Source organism: Sparus aurata, unplaced genomic scaffold (genome assembly GCF_900880675.1).
Source record: "Sparus aurata unplaced genomic scaffold, fSpaAur1.1, whole genome shotgun sequence".
Lineage (NCBI taxonomy): Eukaryota > Metazoa > Chordata > Actinopteri > Spariformes > Sparidae > Sparus > Sparus aurata.
In genome coordinates this window covers 92,617-110,147 of record NW_022045106.1, presented here as the reverse complement: position 1 = coordinate 110,147, position 17,531 = coordinate 92,617, and the positions used below count along the sequence as shown (strand labels likewise).

Below are 17,531 nucleotides of genomic sequence, written 5' to 3'. Positions count from 1 at the left end.
AACAGAAAGGGCCAATAAGAGTGGATAGTGCAGATAACACTGGAGTTGAACCTGTGTTGTCTGCATGCAAGACACAGCAGTTAACCACTTCTCATTACCACAAGTAAGGTGACAGAACTGATTTATTGACGACATCATCATCACATAATTGAAACACTGAACATAATCTATTTATTTTTTACTTTTTTTAATATACTTACATTGCACTAATGCCTTGTACTTTTTACTTGTTCTTCTTACTCTATTTATGTTGTGTGAATAACCGGATGCTGCTAAAATGTCGTTGTACACTGTGCAATGACAATAAAAGGATTCTGATTCTCATTTTTCAGGGTTGTTGAGTTACATGAAGGATTTTATAGGTTTATTCATGTTGACTTTCCCCTAGGTGCGGCCATACGGCTGCTACTTATCTGAAAGTATGTGATATTTGAGTAGAAAAGAGGTGCTTATGGATATGGAAATTCATCGAAACAAACGTCAAAAAAATCAGTGTAGAAAAAAGCCAATTAGGGCAAAGTCCTGACGTCGTGAAGGTGGGTCTAGACTTGTGCAACACCTGGAGAGCAACTGCTCTGCAGCTGCCTTGCTCCCGCGATAACTTAAGGTCATGTGACATTAAATGTGGAGCAGAAATCACTCCCATCCACGTCATCATGGACACATTTTAACCAGCATGCATCACGATTTAGGCAGCGCTGCGCAGTGCTGCGTGATCTTGAACTTACCTACTGTTGTTTCTGGGTGTGGCCCCTGTTGTCATGGTGACTCTTGTTTGCTCTCTGATTGGTCCAGGAAAACAGCTGGTGCAGTACACGGCCACACCTGTCATGATGTCTGAACCAATCAGCTTGGGAGATGGCGGGGCCGACCTGCCCTCCCTGCTGGAGCTGGAGGCAGAGCCTTTCTTCATCACCGACCCGCCGACTGATGACCCGGCCACCGCCCTGCTGAGCCATGCCCAGGCTAACCCTGACCTCTGACATCATAAATGAATGTGATTAATCAGTCACCATAGCAACAGGACAGTCTGAGCGCTGACTCAGCAGCAGCAATATGAAATCAATCGATCAGCTGTAGATCAATCAATAGGTCATGTTTTTATTTTTGATCAATATTAACCAGTTTATATACCCGTGTCCTCTTCTACCACTTTATTTTAGCTTTGTTTGTTGTTATTCGCTACTTTATTTAAAATGTTTGTTTGACACTCAGAGAACCAATCAGAGGTCAGCAGGTGTTCTCTGGGTTCTGCATGTTGATTGGTTGTCTTTGTGTTCAGGTGTAACGTTAGAAAAACAAAGAGATGATCACTATCTTTAGAAAGGTTTATTATGAGTGACCCCTGTTACCGTGGAGACGACCTGGAAGCAGAAAGAGATGCATTGATTTGATCTATTCAGTCAATATTGATCCACAATAAACATGTTCATCGGTGTGTTTGCGCTTGTCTCTCGTTAAGATCCAACAATTAGGTGATCAATCAGATAGTCGATCAGGTGATCAATCAGATTATTAGTCAGGATGGCACTGTGACACACCAGCTGACATGATCTTGCATCTGATTGGCAGTTCAGCTCTCTGCTTCAGTCTGAGCCACAATAACATTGACAATCACCTGTTGTGATCTTCTTATTGATCTGAGGACGGTCACATGACTGTCAGCTTGTGTTGTTGTTAAACTTCCTGTCACATGATATTTACTGCTAGCATAACGTTAGCTTTCTGGCTAACAGCTGAGCTGAGAGGTCCAGTTGATGTCCTGTTGCTGAGGTTCGTCCTGTTTTGTGGAGCCGTGAACAGCGACTCCATTACATGTGAGTCTGATGGGGTTGTGATTACTGTTTCAGTTTCTGGTCCCACCCTCACGTGTTGCCACGGAAACAGAGTTAATGCTTGTGAATGAACGTTAAAATTTTGACCTCAAAAGACCAAAAATAAAAATGGTCTTATTGTTCATGTTTGGTGAGTGACCGGGTCCAGAATCAGTCGGTCTGCTCCTCACTATGGAAATAATGTTAATTCTGTGGTGGTTGTACTGAAGGTGTAAAAGCAGCAGTCGTTCTCATGAAAAACAAAGTTCTTCCTTTAACTTGATTGACAGATGATCAATATATATATGTGGACTCATCGGTTGTTTTGACATCCTTACCTCCATTTTAGCCACTCAGCTTTTTTTCAGAACAGATTCATCGGCTTCACTTCCCTCCAAACAGGAAGCCCTTCAGCATAAAAGCCTGTCGTTAACTGTGTTTACTCATCAGTTTCATCTAGCTGACAGACGAGGAGTTCAAACAAAGATCTGACTTCAGAACATAAGTTCAAGTGTTTAAGAACCTACTCACATAATTGTACATGTACTGTGTAACAAACAACGATGGGAATACATGTAGGTGACGATGGTTTACAGAGGAGACACAAGACATAAAGATTTTATATAAAAATGACATGTTAATAGTTTTTAATTGACGAGAGTCAGAATTCTGTTTGAGAAGCTTTTTACATGTAAATCTGCATTTATGAATATTAAATAAAACAAATAAAATTAATAAATTAGAAATACGCAGTGGTGAGTTGTGTTTTCTTCAACATCTTCAAACAGGACAAAATAAGATGTTCATCGATAACAAAAACAAAATTATTCCAGAAAATTAAAAAGAAACCTGTTTATATTGAGTTTATATTTCGTCTGGATTTTAAATAATAGTTCATCACTGAATGAACATTTATTTATTAGAAAATGATTTGAGAAGAGACGACGAGTGTTTCCACAAAGTGTTTCAGGTAAAAACCAAACTTTCTGTTCTGTTTCAAGAAGTCACCTCTCATGCAGATTTATATTTAATGTTCTTCAAATGCAGCTTATCTCATCAAATGAAGTAAAAACAATTTTTTTTTAAAAATGATTTAATCTTATTGACATAAACAACCTGATGATGATGATCTCATCAGGTTGTTGATGAAGAACTGATCAGTCCAGACAAAAGACGAATCCTCAGTTTGATGTTCAAAATAGAAAAAGAAAACCCAAACATTTATTGTAGAAATTTAAAATCCTGACAGTGACGATGATGTCACATCCTGTATGATGTCATCAAAACAGAATCGGCCATGGTTGGTGGAGGTTCGGCTGACTCTTTTTATTAATTTCCACTTACAGCGATTCTCTAAAACAAAATAAACTTCTATAAAAAAAACCTTAAATATTGAAAACAACAGAGTCGGCGGGGCTAGTAGCTAGTGGGAGGGGTTTGATTTCCTGGGCCATACTGATTGGTCGGTACACTGGAATCTGTAGCGCAGGAATCTAACTCGCGGCTTGATGTGGAAGTCAGCAGGTATCCTCCAGTTCCACATTTTCTGCACCTGGGGCAGAAAGACAACGAGATTTAACATTTGACTTTTTTAGACATTTAATTTTTTTTAACTCTGATGTTCAGTTTGAACTTTTGCGACTTCGTATTTCTGTTACTGTAAAAACTGCAATGTGTTTGTCTTTGTTCTGTTGGCCGAACAAATGTTGGACGGACATTATTAAATGTTTTACAGACAAAACGAGTGGTCCACACCGACTGATGTGACTCTACATGTGGCACTCTGCACAACAACTCTTACTTTTCATACTTAACAGCTATAAAGAACTCTTGTTGATTCTGGCACCCCCTGTGGACAACAACATTATGAGCACCACCACCTCCTTTAATAATGATTTGTCAGCGTGTAATTTTGTTCTGGAAGTGAGTGACAAGAAGACTCAGTGTATTTCTAAAGCTGTTTGTCTTTTCTAAACTCGGCAGTTTGCAGGATGATGAAGAGGTCATTTGTGTATTTGTGTCTGATTATTAACTGTAATATGAGGAGAGTGAAACAGAGCAAAGTTTGTTTAACTGTTGTACCGCCAGACGTCAGAGCAGCCTCTGTAATTCATCCAGTTTTCATTTAATTATTTATTCAACCTGGAGAAGTCAGAATCTGATTATTGATAATTGATTTTTTTATGAATGAGACACCTTCAGTTCAATTGTTTGAACAGAAATGCTTCTGTTATTTATAACATTCCAATATTCAGAAATCAATATCTCGATGAATCTAAGTTCTGTATCGTAGTCAACTGGATATTTCACCTCTCTTGCAAGAGGCTTCTTCAGTTCTAACTAACTGGAGAAGAGGAGGCTGTCTTTTAAACTCTGTGGGAGTGTCCTTACAGAGTCGTTATGGACATATGTGAGTCATGAGTGTCAGAGTCATTAGAGGACCAGAGGAGGTGGCCTAAGACATCACTTATCACCACCTACAATGCTGTACTGAGTTCTCTTCCCAGACAGCTCAACAGCAATTGACACCTGGGCTCAGCGAGACTCAGCAACCCATAAGTGGACCTTACCACTCTGAAACTCAGGGGCCACCCACACGGAAACGCTTTTGTATGTAAACGCACATGTTTTGCATCGTTTTGGCCGACTGTCCACATGGATCCTGTAAATGCACTTTTCCGAAACCTGGTCTCAGGGTGGAAAAATCTGATAACGCTGCTCTTGCGTTCTCGTGTGGACAGCGAATCCGCATACTTTGCGTATCGATGATGCCATCGCCCCACCCCTCGACCTCTAGCCTTCGACCTCTTAACCCTGTTCCGTCTCATAACAACAACTACAACAATGGCGGACTACATGCTTGTGTTCGTGCCGCAGAAGATATTGAGCCTATCAGGGTTACTAGGGCACAATATTCTGCTCCTCTGCCACTACGCAGAGCGAAAAAGGATTATGGACAACTGACTAGCCATTTTCATCTTCTTCTTGTTGTGTTCAGTTTCTACTTCTACTGTCTGTTTGTATACAGCCTGCAAGCTTTATGTGCATGCTCCAGCTCCTCTTCTCTGTTTTTGGTGAATTTCAAGCGCCACCTATAGGCCTGGAATATGAACTACAGCGTGTTGAGTCGTTTACAATGGATCCGTTTGGACGGAAATATTCTTGAAACGATTCCGAGGAAGACGGAGGAAAACAAGATAGTTTTGGAATGTGTGGACATGGCCTCCACACACAGAGTTTAAAAGCATGCAGCTCCTCCAGTTAGTCAGAACTGAAGAAGCCTCTTGGATGAGACGTGAAACGTCTTCAAGAAGCTGAAACAAGTCCAGTTGACTGCAGTACAGCACCTTGACTTGGATGACTGAGAACCTTCATCAGCATGTCTCAATGACACAGTACTGTGGAGTTAAAACATCTTAAAGGATCGAAGATGGTTTAAACCATGAAGACACTTCAGTTACTCATATCACAAACTTCAGATCATTTATTATTTGACCAAAGGGTTAGGGTTAAGGTTCAATCACTTGCTTGTCTACAGGCTGAAGAGTAAAATCACAATCTGTTATGGGACAGTAAAAACAATTTGTCCAACAGAGGTCAGAGTGATACGAACCTTCAGGACCCTGACCAGATGGGTTGTACTGTTCAGTGACTGAACCTGCAGAGAACAAGCAGAACCAAGAAGACAGAAAGAGCAAACCTTCAGCACCTGATCACACTGAGATCACACTCGTATAGTAATCATCACCAGGACAGATGAACAAGAACCAGAACCATTTAGAAGAACAAGAATGTTAAACTAGTACCAGAACTATTAAATAGAACCAGAACTCTGAAATAGAACCAGAACTATTGACAAAAACCAGAGCTGAGAACAAGATCAACAACACAAGAACCAAAATTAACCACAAACCAGAACCTCAGCAACTAAACACAGAGATTTTGAACTGGGTTAACTTAAATCTTGAGACTGTTACCAGTTTCAGACTGGCTCTGGACCATATGGTCGTTCTATTGAGTGGTTTCAGGCTGGTCAGCGTAGCTAAATCTGGTGAATGTATGCTTACATATATGTTGGATCAGGTCCACATAAACTGGTTTTAAACTTGTTCCTTACTGGTTTTAGATTCAAACTGGTTCTGTCATCTGGTTTTAGTTTGAACTCTGAGCATTTGTAAAACTTACCAGCCATCTGTGTGTGATCTGTCATAGCTGGATGACCTGAAACACACACACACACACACACATGCACACACACACATACGTATAGATATACTGTAACATGTTTAGACAGAATAAATAATAATGAATGCATAAGCTGAATAGCAAGCAGACTCGCTGTAGTTGCACTGGGTTAGTTGTACTGCCTCATGTACTGATTTAACACTGTACTGTTTTTTTGAGGATGTTGCAGGCCAGAACCGGCCCGGGTCGTGTTTTGCCAATGTGTGCTGTAAATAATGCAATAAATGTATAATCTAGTTCAGATATAATGTTCTGTATATCTAATACAATCAATAAAGAATATAGAATATATATTGAAGCCTATGAATAATATAAGATGTGCACAATGTAATGTATATATAATCTATAACTAAAACAATCAACATATTATCTATCCTACAATCCTGGTCAAATCTTTTGTTCAGTGAGATTCCACAGGGCGTGTTTGTGTTGAGTTATAGCCGTGACACGTCGACCCGATCGCTCTACATGACACTCGTGGTTCCACCAGACAAGCGTCTCTGCTCAGAGCAGATCGGAACAGACAGGAAGTCAGACACAGGAACGGCACAGAGCATCCGCTGAAGTTTCAGAATAAAACGCTTGGTGCAGTCGGAGGATCGACAGCAACAACAAAGTCAGAAATATAAACAATAAATAAATCTGAATAAATCAAGACTCGGCCACAAATCAACACAATCTGAGCCCGTCAACAACACGAGGCAGGCGTGGTGCTGCTCCTGGTGAAGCGCGTGGAGGACAGAACAAAACAGCGCCGCACACGTGATGTCATAGAGAAGTGACGTTGTGAGGGAGAAGTTTGATCCGAGGAAGGTCTGAGCATAGACATAATATACGTAGACGCCTCATGGCGTGCTGGAACGTAATCCAGCGTCGCCGCCATATTGGTTGGGTCTCCTCACTGTATGCTAGCACCAGAGTCAATTGGAATCAACGGAGAGCGAGCAACTATGCCCGTATTTTGTGCAGTTTACGGTTGCAATAACCAGCGCAGTATTGTTACCAGATCGCGGGGGGATTATCTTTCACAAGTAAGATTGAAAAATGTTTTTTTTTAATAATTTTTGTGACAGCGCCCTGTATCATAACTTAATCTCTGGCGTTTGTAACCGTGTGAAAACCCGTTACCAATTCGGGGAGTTATGATTATTGTAGTTGTGGATAGACCTTCCTCAGTAGAAATAAATGCAGGGGGGGCGCATTGGGGACCCATCCAAGATGGCGGCCGCGCTGATATGTCAGCTCCAATAGGCCGCGTCAGTCTGAGGCCTCTACGGATATTATGTCTGTGGGTCTGAGGTTTAAAAAGTGATCAGAGAACAAAACTGCAGAGCAGACGGCAGCACTGATTTCTACAGCAGAAGAATAAGTGCAGTTTATCTGCCAGGTTACCTGAGTCTGTACCTGTGGAGTCTGCTGCCATTGTAACCAGGTCTGTGTGGGCGGAGCCACCTGAAGCTGAAGGACACAGGGACAAACAGATGAACAGACAGACAGGTGAGCAAACAGACACAAAGACAGACAGACAGGTAATCAGATGGTAACACAGACACACAGATGGACAGGTGAACAGACAGACAGGAAACAGACAGACAGGTGTACCTGTGTGAAGCATGACAGGTGTTGATTCTGTAACATGATCATATGACAGGAAGTGAGTTTAAACCAACTCCTGCTGTGGTGGAAATGTGTTTGTCGTGGTTACAAGTATTACCTGTGACATCATGGGTGAGTCCAAGACCTGACGCTGGAACCAATCAGAACACAGATTTAGGTTTCTATCAGTGATCAATACTCTTGATCAGTCTATTGCTGTATTGATCCATCAGTCCATCTGTCTCACCTGTGAGGTCAACATGAAGACCGGTCACTGAGTCTGCCCCACCTGCTGACATCAACACAACAACTCATTACATCATCACAGACAGAACGTAGAACCAATCACAGGGCTCGTTACATGAGCTTGCTGCAGCACAAAGATGACAAACAAAAGAGTTCCCTTTTTTCATGATATTATTTCAAAGTGTGAACATCTCGTTCATCTGATCTGTTTGTCTTGCAGATCTCATTAATATCAACACTCTGATGAATGTCAGGTTGGAGAAATAATTCCCCTGGTTAAGAAAATGAAATCTTAAACTACCGTTAGTCTGAGATAAACATAAAACAGACATCAGACATTCGACCACCATCTTTAACTTTACATCTTTAAATGTTAGGGCTGAAAGTGACAACAGAAGAAGTCTAATGATGTCACATATCTCTACGATGCAAATTAACGGACAGGTATAAGAGTCACAGGGATTCGATCTGTAGGTCCTGTTTTGGAATTTTGGCTCACTTGACCGTTCAGGAGAGATGAAGAAGACTCAGAGACACCGATGACTTTGAGACGTTGATAAAGCATGATCATGGAGGAGCAACACAACAGCACGTCTGTCTGCACAGAGTGCTGCCATAAGAACTTGGGCCTTCTCAAGTGTCCAAATGATACCTTCCAGCTTCAGGAGGAAGTGCTTCCATACATGTTATCTGTTTAATAACATAGCGAGGGGGGTGATGCAGAGTCTCTCCCCTGTAGCAGAGGACTAACAGGTAAAACAGGTCTGAGACACTCACTCTGCTAACATAGATATATTGAAGGCCTCCTTACGAGGTTTACGCAAACAGTAAGCTTTGCCTCCGCTCAGTTTGTCAGACATGTGTTCTGTAGACATATCTGCAGTAGCTTTGAGTATCTAGGTTGCAGAGACCATGAGGAGACTATCCTCATCCAGACTTTAAAGTCTGTGTAACGCAGAAATAAATTTGTGTTATGAGTTTGTCACACCACAGAAACATGTGTCATTGACCACTGAGCCAAATTTGGAAGATAAAAAAAAATGCTAAGTATATAAAATTAGGTCTCAAAATCATGGAAAAACAAGCACTTCTCTCTGCTAACATTTGCTAACATTTAGGGCTGTCAAACGATTAATTTTTTTAATCGCGATTAATCGCATTTTGTCCATAGTACCTTAATGTATTTTTTCATGTTCTTAATACTTTTAACAACATAAGAAAGGGCAAATATGTTTGCTTTATGAAAACGTTTATTCAACACTTCAAATCATGCATGAAAATAAAAGGCTCAAAAAATATCCCCTCACCCTAAATGGGATCAAAACATGGTGATGTCTGCTTTTGGCGAGGGGGGCGCTCTGCATCTGCCGTGTGTTTGGCTGTAAATGATATTTGAGACTCGACGTACTTCAGTGGTAACTCATTTCATGTCGGCAGTACGTGCAGATAACTTTTGTCCTATCGACCGAACCATCTGGCAGTGTTTTGAAAGTGAATTTGCCGTTCATAAGTTATTTCTGCCTTTACTTTCACTTTCGCTTTTCAGTCCACCGTGTTTTTCCTGAACGCCAACCCTTCTTCTTCTTCTTCTGATTCCCTTTCTTATTCTTCTGCCACCCTCTGGATCAAGACTACAGGTGCCACCGACGGCCGTAAATCAAACAATGCGCGTTTCTTTTTTTTTTTAATACCGAGAGTTAATCGCGTGTTAAAAAAATTAACAGCGTTAAGAGGATGTTGCGTTAATGTGTTATTAACGCGTTAACTTTGACAGCCCTACTAACATTACATGGGCATGACAGGATGCACGACGTAAAAAAATAACTTTCAGGATTTGCACCTTCAGCGAAATGCATTTAATTGCCCAAATCTACAATATTTATAACATACATAAGCACACACTTACACTTAGAGCTTAGATCTGGCCCAAAAAAAATCAAGCCCGACCCAACCCGAGCCGAGCCCGTGCAGTGATGCCGGTAACGCGTTACTCTAATCTGAACACTTTTTTCAGTGAGGAGTAATCTAACGCGGTAATATTTCCAAACCACAAATCAGATTAAAGTTACTTATTCAAATCACTGTGCGTTACTATTATTTTTGTCATTTTCTTAGTAAAAATATATATTTTTGCTTTCTTCTTGCGTCTCGGGGAGTGACGTCACGTGCACGAGAAGTCACGTTTTCAGCACGAGGACACTCACTCACGTGTAACACCACGCAGCGGCACAAACAACATGGAGGGAGGAGAGAGATGCTCCTTTTGTAGCTGGAAATACAGTCATTATTTTGAGTTATTAAAAACACACACACACACACACACACAAATGCTGATCAAGGGCCGGCACGACCCGCCCGAGGATATTGACGGGAAATATCGGCCGACCCGGCCCGCGGTCCCGGTCGGGTCAGGGTCGGGCTCGGGCAGAGAATCTAAACTCTACTTACACTCTCTGGCGGGCATGTAATGCCGGATGAGAGACCTGTTGTCGGCGGGGCGGTCGCAGGCGGGCACATAATGCGGGCAGCGGAGATGACAGCATGCGCTGTCGGCGGGACGGGAGGATGCAAGCCGGGACGGAGAGGGTCAGTTCGGCCCCACTGACCAGCGTCAACGGACTCTGCAGATATCCAGACTTTACCTGGTGACAGTTGCTGTAACTATCGGGGGTAAAGTGGACACTGCAGAGACGGTGATGGTGGTGATTTTAAACTCTTCACAGTAACGTTAGCTCCTCTTGACAAAATTGATCCACTGTTTCCTTACGTTGTCTCTGTAGGAAACTTAAATAAGCTAACAGCGTGTTACCCTGCACACTGTGGCATCCAGGAAAGATGCAGAGCGATGTGGAGGAGACATGACTGGTTATCTGACTGGTTGACTGGTTAGCTAGCTGCAAACTATTCGAAGAGATGCTATCCAAGACTCGAGAGCGAGCGGAAAAACCACCGAAGCTAATGTGCTGAATGTATTTATACCACTTCCGCAGCAGGGCGGGGTTTATGCAAATCATGGCCGCGCCACCTAACGCGGCCATGATTTGCATAAACCCCGCCCTGCTGCGGATTTCTGACCCGCCCATTAAATCCTGAACACAGAAATTTTGAAACACAGTTTGTGAGCCTTGCTCCAAAATTAAATTCTAAATGGTTGAATGGCTTTTTACATGTTTTAAGGAAATACATTTGCTTTACACGGACTTTAACGTCTGAACGAATATAACCTCCTATTGTTTGGAGACATACCGTCCTGGAAAGATCATATTTATTCCCCAACAGGTCCTTTGTAAGTACATGTTTGTAGTGAGATCACAAGGGTGCTGCATTAGTTCTAGAGATAAATCAAGAAGAAAATGCATGTTTGTTTGTTCTTTCCATTTGATAAATCAGCTCAGATTAACCTGACCATCAGGCTGAACCACTGAGCTCGCTACCATCGCTAACTCAGTTTAATTAGCTCTTTCTGCCATTAGCTGAAGAGTGTGCTTAAATAGAACCAAACCAATCAGAACCAGTCTTCACTGGACAATGCTTCCTAATTGACACTTGATTTTAATCCATCAGAACTAGCCGACACAGGTAAGGGGATTATTTCATAGCTGAACAGGTAGTCAAGCTCTGAAGTCAATTATTCAGTGAGTTCAATAGTACTTAATAAGAAAAAAGGTCTTAATTTGTAAAACTAGCAGTTCTCAGTTGAAGCTTCAGTAACTGATCAATCTATCAATAATTACATCATAACAGAGTGAAGTCTTACCTGTGACCTCAGTCTGAAGATCAGTGAAGGAAACAAATTGATCAGTCGCTGCAGAAACAAACAGCAGTGTTAAGTCACACATGTTGAGTCAAACTCAACAATAGATCGAATCTAATAAAATAGGGCGGCTGTGGCTCAAGGAAGAGGCAGCATCTTGTTATCTGAAGGTCGCTGGTTCGATTCCCCTGGTCTGCATGTTGAAGTGTCCTTGGGCAAGATACTGAACCCCAAACTGCTCCTGATGTGCTGGTCGACACCTTGCATGGCAGCCGCCTCCGTCAGTGTGTGAGTGTATGTATGAATTACTGTAAGTCACTTTATATGTCTATACGTACATCAGTATACATGTGTGTTGTTACATCTATGTGTTTATCAGTATATATAGTATTATACAACAGTTAGTTCTGACCACGTAATTTGATTGGACAAGAGGCATTCCATGAGTGCTGATATAGAGTACAACCGCACTGGGACTTTTTACAGACATATCACTCCGCTGCGCAGGCGTTCCAATTACCGTTAATTAACGTTACATCAGTTGCCAACTTGTGTTTGATTGTGGCAAACTTTGCACCGCAAAGATGGACATATTTCCACAAATTACATTTGATTTAAATTACGAATGGTCAGACTCAGAGGAGGACGAAGGGAAGGAGAGAGGCCAGGATACATCAGCGCAAACCAGGTGTGTTGATATGACATCAGCCGACCTCGACAAATTAGAGAAGAGCAAAAATGAAGCCAACACTGTAAAGCAGACAGCGGGACTCGAGGCGAGGGAGATCATGGCCGTGCAGTGCACAGGTGAGATGTTTTTGATTCATTGATACTGTGTCGCAGTCCGAACATAAAATACATATCTAAACAAAAACTTATTTCGCAGGTCTGAAAGCTCGCTAAAAAGGTACTGACCATCTATGGAGAGCCGGAAACGATGGAGCATCGTGCTGTCTGATCGAGCTGTTAATTCATCAGAAACACACATCATGCCACCAAAGCGAATGTCACTGGACTCTTATTTTAGTGGTTGCACAATAAATGAAAACATTCAGATAAATGTAAATGATACAAGTAGCGGTAATATGCAGACATTGTAGCGGTCTGTAGGAAATGTTTATGTGTTGCCTGGCAACAGCCCAGTCTCCCTTCCAGTTATGGAACAATTTGTGTTGGCGGAGCCAAATAAATGATAAACTATATAAACAAATCATAATCTCTTGTGGTTTACTACTGTTAACTAATAAAGTGCGCTTGTAGAAATGTTGTATAAAAGCAATATCACACTCATGGTCGTGAGGTTGTAGTGTATAACAGCACTGGTGTGATTGTCTACGACCGAATCACACCAGTGCTGTTATACGCTACAACCTCACTCCCTCTCGTGTGATATTGTTTAAGTATAGTATATATGTCTATATATATATATATATAGCTGTCAGTTGTATTATAACAAAGTGGAAGCGATTGGGAACGACAGCAACTCAGCCACGAAGTGGTAGGCCACGTAAACTGACAGAGCGGGGTCAGTGGATGCTGAGGCGCAGAGTGCACAGAGGTCGCCAACTTTCTGCAGAGTCAATCGCTACAGACGTCCAAACTTCATGTGGCCTTCAGATTAGCTCAAGAACAGTAGAGAGCTTCATGGAATGGGTTTCCATGGCCGAGCAGCTGCATCCAAGCCAAACATCAGCAAGTGCAATGCAAAGTGTCAGATGCAGTGGTGTAAAGCACGCCACCACTGGACTCTAGAGCAGTGGAGACGTGTTCTCTGGAGTGATCAATCGCGCTTCTCCATCTGGCAATCTGATGGATGAGTCTGGGTTTGGAGGTTGCCAGGAGAACGTTACATGTCTGACTGCATTGTGCCAAGTGTAAAGTTTGGTGGAGGGGGATTCTGGTGTGGGGTTGTTCTTCAGGAGCTGGGCTTGGCTCCTTAGTTCCAGTGAAAGGAACTCTGAATGCTTCAGCATACCAAGAGATGTTGGACGATTCCATGCTCCCAGCTTTGTGGGAACAGGTTGGGGATGGCCCCTTCCTGTTCCAACATGACTGAGCACCAGTGCACAAAGCAGGTCCATAAAGACATTGAGGACAGAGTTTGATGTGGACGAACTTGACTGGCCTGCACAGAGTCCTGACCTCAACCTGATGGAACACCTTTGGGGTGAATTAGAGTGCAGACTGAGAGCCAGGCCTTCCCGTCCAACATCAGTGTGTGAACTCACAAATGTGCTTCTGGAAGAATGGACAAAAATTCCCATAAACACTCCTAAACCTTGTGGAAAGCCTTCAGAAGAGTTGAAGCTGTTATAGCTGCAAAGGGACCGACGTCATATTAAACCCTATGGATTAAGAATTGGATGTCACTTAAGTTCATATGCGAGTCAAAGCAGGTGAGCTAATACTTTTGGCGATATAGTGTATGTCCACGCGTATATCTGTATATATCTGTACATTTATCAGTATATAAGACTATATGTATTATGACGGCCATGCCTCTTGTGCTGTTGGGCTGTAGGCTTGTTTTTTTTTGTTGCAGGTGCCCAGCAGGAGGGGTTTGGGCGTTGTTTGTTGCTGGGAACACCTGGGCCCAGTGTTTCCAGTACTGTAAGAGCACACCACACTAAGCTCTGGGAGAGGGAGAAATCCAGCTCTCTGCTCTCCACGCTCCTTATTGTCTTTGTTTCCACATTGATATGTTGGTTTTTGAGTTAGTTTGAATAAATTATTATTTCCTTGCTTTAACTTCTTGTGTCCTCTCCTATTATTGGTCATGGCTTTGAGCCGGCCGTGACAAATTGGGGGCTCGTCGAAGTTTTGGCCTCCAGGTGCACTTGATCAATATTTATGTCTATATACACATCAGTATATATCAGTACATTTATCAGTATTAATATCTATATGTATAACAATCTATATGTCTATACTTATATCAATATAAATGTATATGTATATACGTATATCAGTATTATTTAATCAGTATTTATGTCGATATGTATAACAATATATATGTCCATATCTACATTAGTATATATGTCTAGGCGTATATCAGTTTCTGGGGGTTACGGTTATGGTTACCTGTATTTGTGTCTGTCAGCAGTGTCTGTCGACCATTTCCTGTCAGACACAAACTGTTAGTGAGTCACAGCCAATCACTGACTTCACCACAGTCTGACTCAACATTTAATCAGTTTCTCATCAGATTAAATGAAACATTATTGTCCACTGAACTGGAATGTCTCTTCTTTTTAGCAGCAAAATATCATGAAATATTTAAAACAAAACAAAAACACAATACTTAAGAGTAAATAAATACATTAACAACTACTGTCCAATCAAACATTAAACAGTGCAGTGGATATTCAACTCACTGTTTTAATTTGGACTAATATTTGCTCATATAATTAACTGAAAAGGGAATGTAATGTCAGTAATCACATCAATAAGATCAGGAAGTAATGTAATTACTTTGAAAGTATTACACATATTCACCAATAGGTAAAATTTTCCCACTTTTACCGTTAACATCAGGAGTGTCGGCGCCGTCTGCTGAGAAAATAAAACCTATATATAATATGAATCAAACACACAGAATTGAGTTTTTATTATTACTTGTTTGGTTGTTACAGATGTAAGTAAATAAAGTTTTTCATGTTGTGAGATTTAAATGAGTTTATTCTTGTAAGAGACTATCTGGATTTTCACAGTGAAAGTCTTTACTATACCTACCTCCCTGGGCTGCAGGATAGGCGGAGCTTGAGACTGAGCTGGACAGTGATTGGTCAGCTGCTGAGCTCAGAGAGGTGAGGTCTACTCCTAATTGATCGATGTTGATATGATAAGCAGGATCTTGAAGATCAGGATGAAAACAGGAGAAGAAAGAATATGTTGCTTTCATGTTGTTGCTTAGAGGACAACTCTGCTATAAAATCAGTTCATTCATATTTTCAGATGATCAACTCATCATGTTTATCAGCTGATAATGACTCTAAAATGAAAAGTCAGTCTGAAATGAACATGTCTTATTATATGACAGGATGTGATGAAGCATTTTGGGTCAATACCTGCAGGTGAATCCAGGCTAGTGCCACTGTGCTGAGCAGCTGTCACACCTGAACTGAAGACTGAAACACAAATGAGAACAAAACTGATTGATAATAAGCTGATCACAGCTGATCAATAACACAGCCAAAACAATAATACAACTGATCAATAATAAAGATTATTCACACCGTGTGCAGCATTAGTGTTTGATTTCAAAATTAAAAAACAGAGGAAGAAGAAAAAAATTCACCTGTAGAGTCAAGCTGAGTGGGTGGAGTCATGTGACCTGTCAATACAAACAAGATGAAATCTTCACTCTCACCTGATCACACCTGCACTGATTACACTTTATTGATTGGACAGCTCAAAGATGACAGGAAACAGGAAGAGAGAGACACACAGCAAAGGGCCTCAGGTCAGACGAACCCGAGGACAAAGCCTCTGTACATGGGACCTGCTCTACCAGCTGAGCTAATGGACGCTGCACTGATCACACCTGCACTGATCACACCTAATCACACCTGTACGGTTCACCTGATCACACCTGCACTGATCATACAACAAAATCCACCAAAGAGGGATTTGTTTTGTTCCTTCCCTCAGGTGACATCAGAGCTGTCTGTCATTGTAAAATTAACTTTTACCTGTCAGTTTTCACAGGTGTGTAAGCAGTGAAATACGTTTAAACTGCCTCAGTGATCACACCTGGTATGTTGATGTGAACACCTGGTCCAAACGGATCACCTCCACCTGACCACAACAAAAACAACAATCATTAAACAACAGTTCAGATATCTGACCAATCGGCAGCCAGACTGTGCGCGACAGACCCGAGACAGGAATGAAGGAGACGAGAAACAGTGATGGAGTCAGGAAACAGTGAAGGGGACAGAAGAGGAAACAGTGAAGGGGACAGAAGAGGAAACAGTGAAGGGGACAGAAGAGAAAACAGTGAAGGGGACAGAAGAGGAAACAGTGAAGGGGACAGAAGAGGAAACAGTGAAGGGGACAGAAGAGAAAACAGTGAAGGGGACAGAAGAGGAAACAGTGAAGGGGACAGAAGAGGAAACAGTGAAGGGACAGAAGAGGAAACAGTGAAGGGGACAGCAGAGGAAACAGTGAAGGGGACAGAAGAGGAAACAGTGAAGGGGACAGAAGAGAAAACAGTGAAGGGGACAGCAGAGGAAACAGTGAAGGGGACAGAAGAGGAAACAGTGAAGGGGACAGAAGAGGAAACAGTGAAGGGGACAGAAGAGGAAACAGTGAAGGGGACAGCAGAGGAAACAGTGAAGGGGACAGAAGAGGAAACAGTGAAGGGGACAGAAGAGAAACAGTGAAGGGGACAGAAGAGAAAACAGTGAAGGGGACAGAAGAGGAAACAGTGAAGGGGACAGAAGAGGAAACAGTGAAGGGGACAGAAGAGGAAACAGTGAAGGGGACAGAAGAGGAAACAGTGAAGGACAGAGGAAACAGTGAAGGGGACAGAAGAGAAAACAGTGAAGGGGACAGAAGAGGAAACAGTGAAGGGGACAGCAGAGGAAACAGTGAAGGGGACAGAAGAGGAAACAGTGATGAGACAGCAGAGGAAACAGTGATGGAGACAGCAGAGGAAACAGTGAAGGGGACAGAAGAGGAAACAGTGAAGGGACAGAAGAGGAAACAGTGAAGGGGACAGAAGAGGAAACAGTGATGAGACAGCAGAGGAAACAGTGAAGGGGACAGAAGAGGAAACAGTGAAGGGGACAGAAGAGGAAACAGTGATGAGACAGCAGAGGAAACAGTGATGAGACAGCAGAGGAAACAGTGAAGGGGACAGAAGAGGAAACAGT

General features: G+C 42.1%; 2 protein-coding genes across 16 annotated transcripts in view; one reads left to right on the top strand and one right to left on the bottom strand.

Annotated features, from left to right (window-relative positions):
- hsf1 (heat shock transcription factor 1) overlaps positions 1 to 2,562 on the top strand; it is a 43,882-nt gene extending 41,320 nt beyond the window's left edge. For all 3 annotated transcript variants that reach the window (XM_030410508.1, XM_030410509.1, XM_030410507.1), the window contains one exon: positions 796 to 2,562. In XM_030410508.1, coding sequence (XP_030266368.1) covers positions 796 to 983 — 188 coding nt within the window. In that variant the 3' untranslated portion in view covers positions 984 to 2,562. The remainder of the gene's footprint in view (positions 1 to 795) is intronic.
- Positions 2,563 to 2,982: 420 nt separating this feature from the next.
- LOC115577628 (uncharacterized) lies at positions 2,983 to 16,559 on the bottom strand. Of its 13 annotated transcripts, none has more exons than XM_030410510.1 (14): positions 16,408 to 16,559; positions 15,953 to 15,988; positions 15,723 to 15,782; positions 15,388 to 15,507; positions 15,151 to 15,222; positions 14,737 to 14,775; positions 11,659 to 11,706; positions 7,903 to 7,947; positions 7,774 to 7,806; positions 7,662 to 7,688; positions 7,452 to 7,517; positions 6,000 to 6,035; positions 5,428 to 5,472; positions 2,983 to 3,366 (listed from the first exon to the last, which is right to left on the bottom strand). In XM_030410510.1, exons 2-14 carry the CDS (start codon positions 15,981 to 15,983, stop codon positions 3,332 to 3,334), a joined length of 657 nt encoding a protein of 218 aa, XP_030266370.1. In that variant the 5' UTR covers positions 15,984 to 15,988; positions 16,408 to 16,559; the 3' UTR covers positions 2,983 to 3,331. The 13 variants fall into 13 exon arrangements, with proteins under 13 accessions (XP_030266370.1, XP_030266372.1, XP_030266373.1 ...); XM_030410512.1 differs by having other exon boundaries at positions 7,464 to 7,517; XM_030410513.1 differs by having other exon boundaries at positions 15,151 to 15,207.
- Between the last annotated feature and the right edge of the window lie 972 nt (positions 16,560 to 17,531).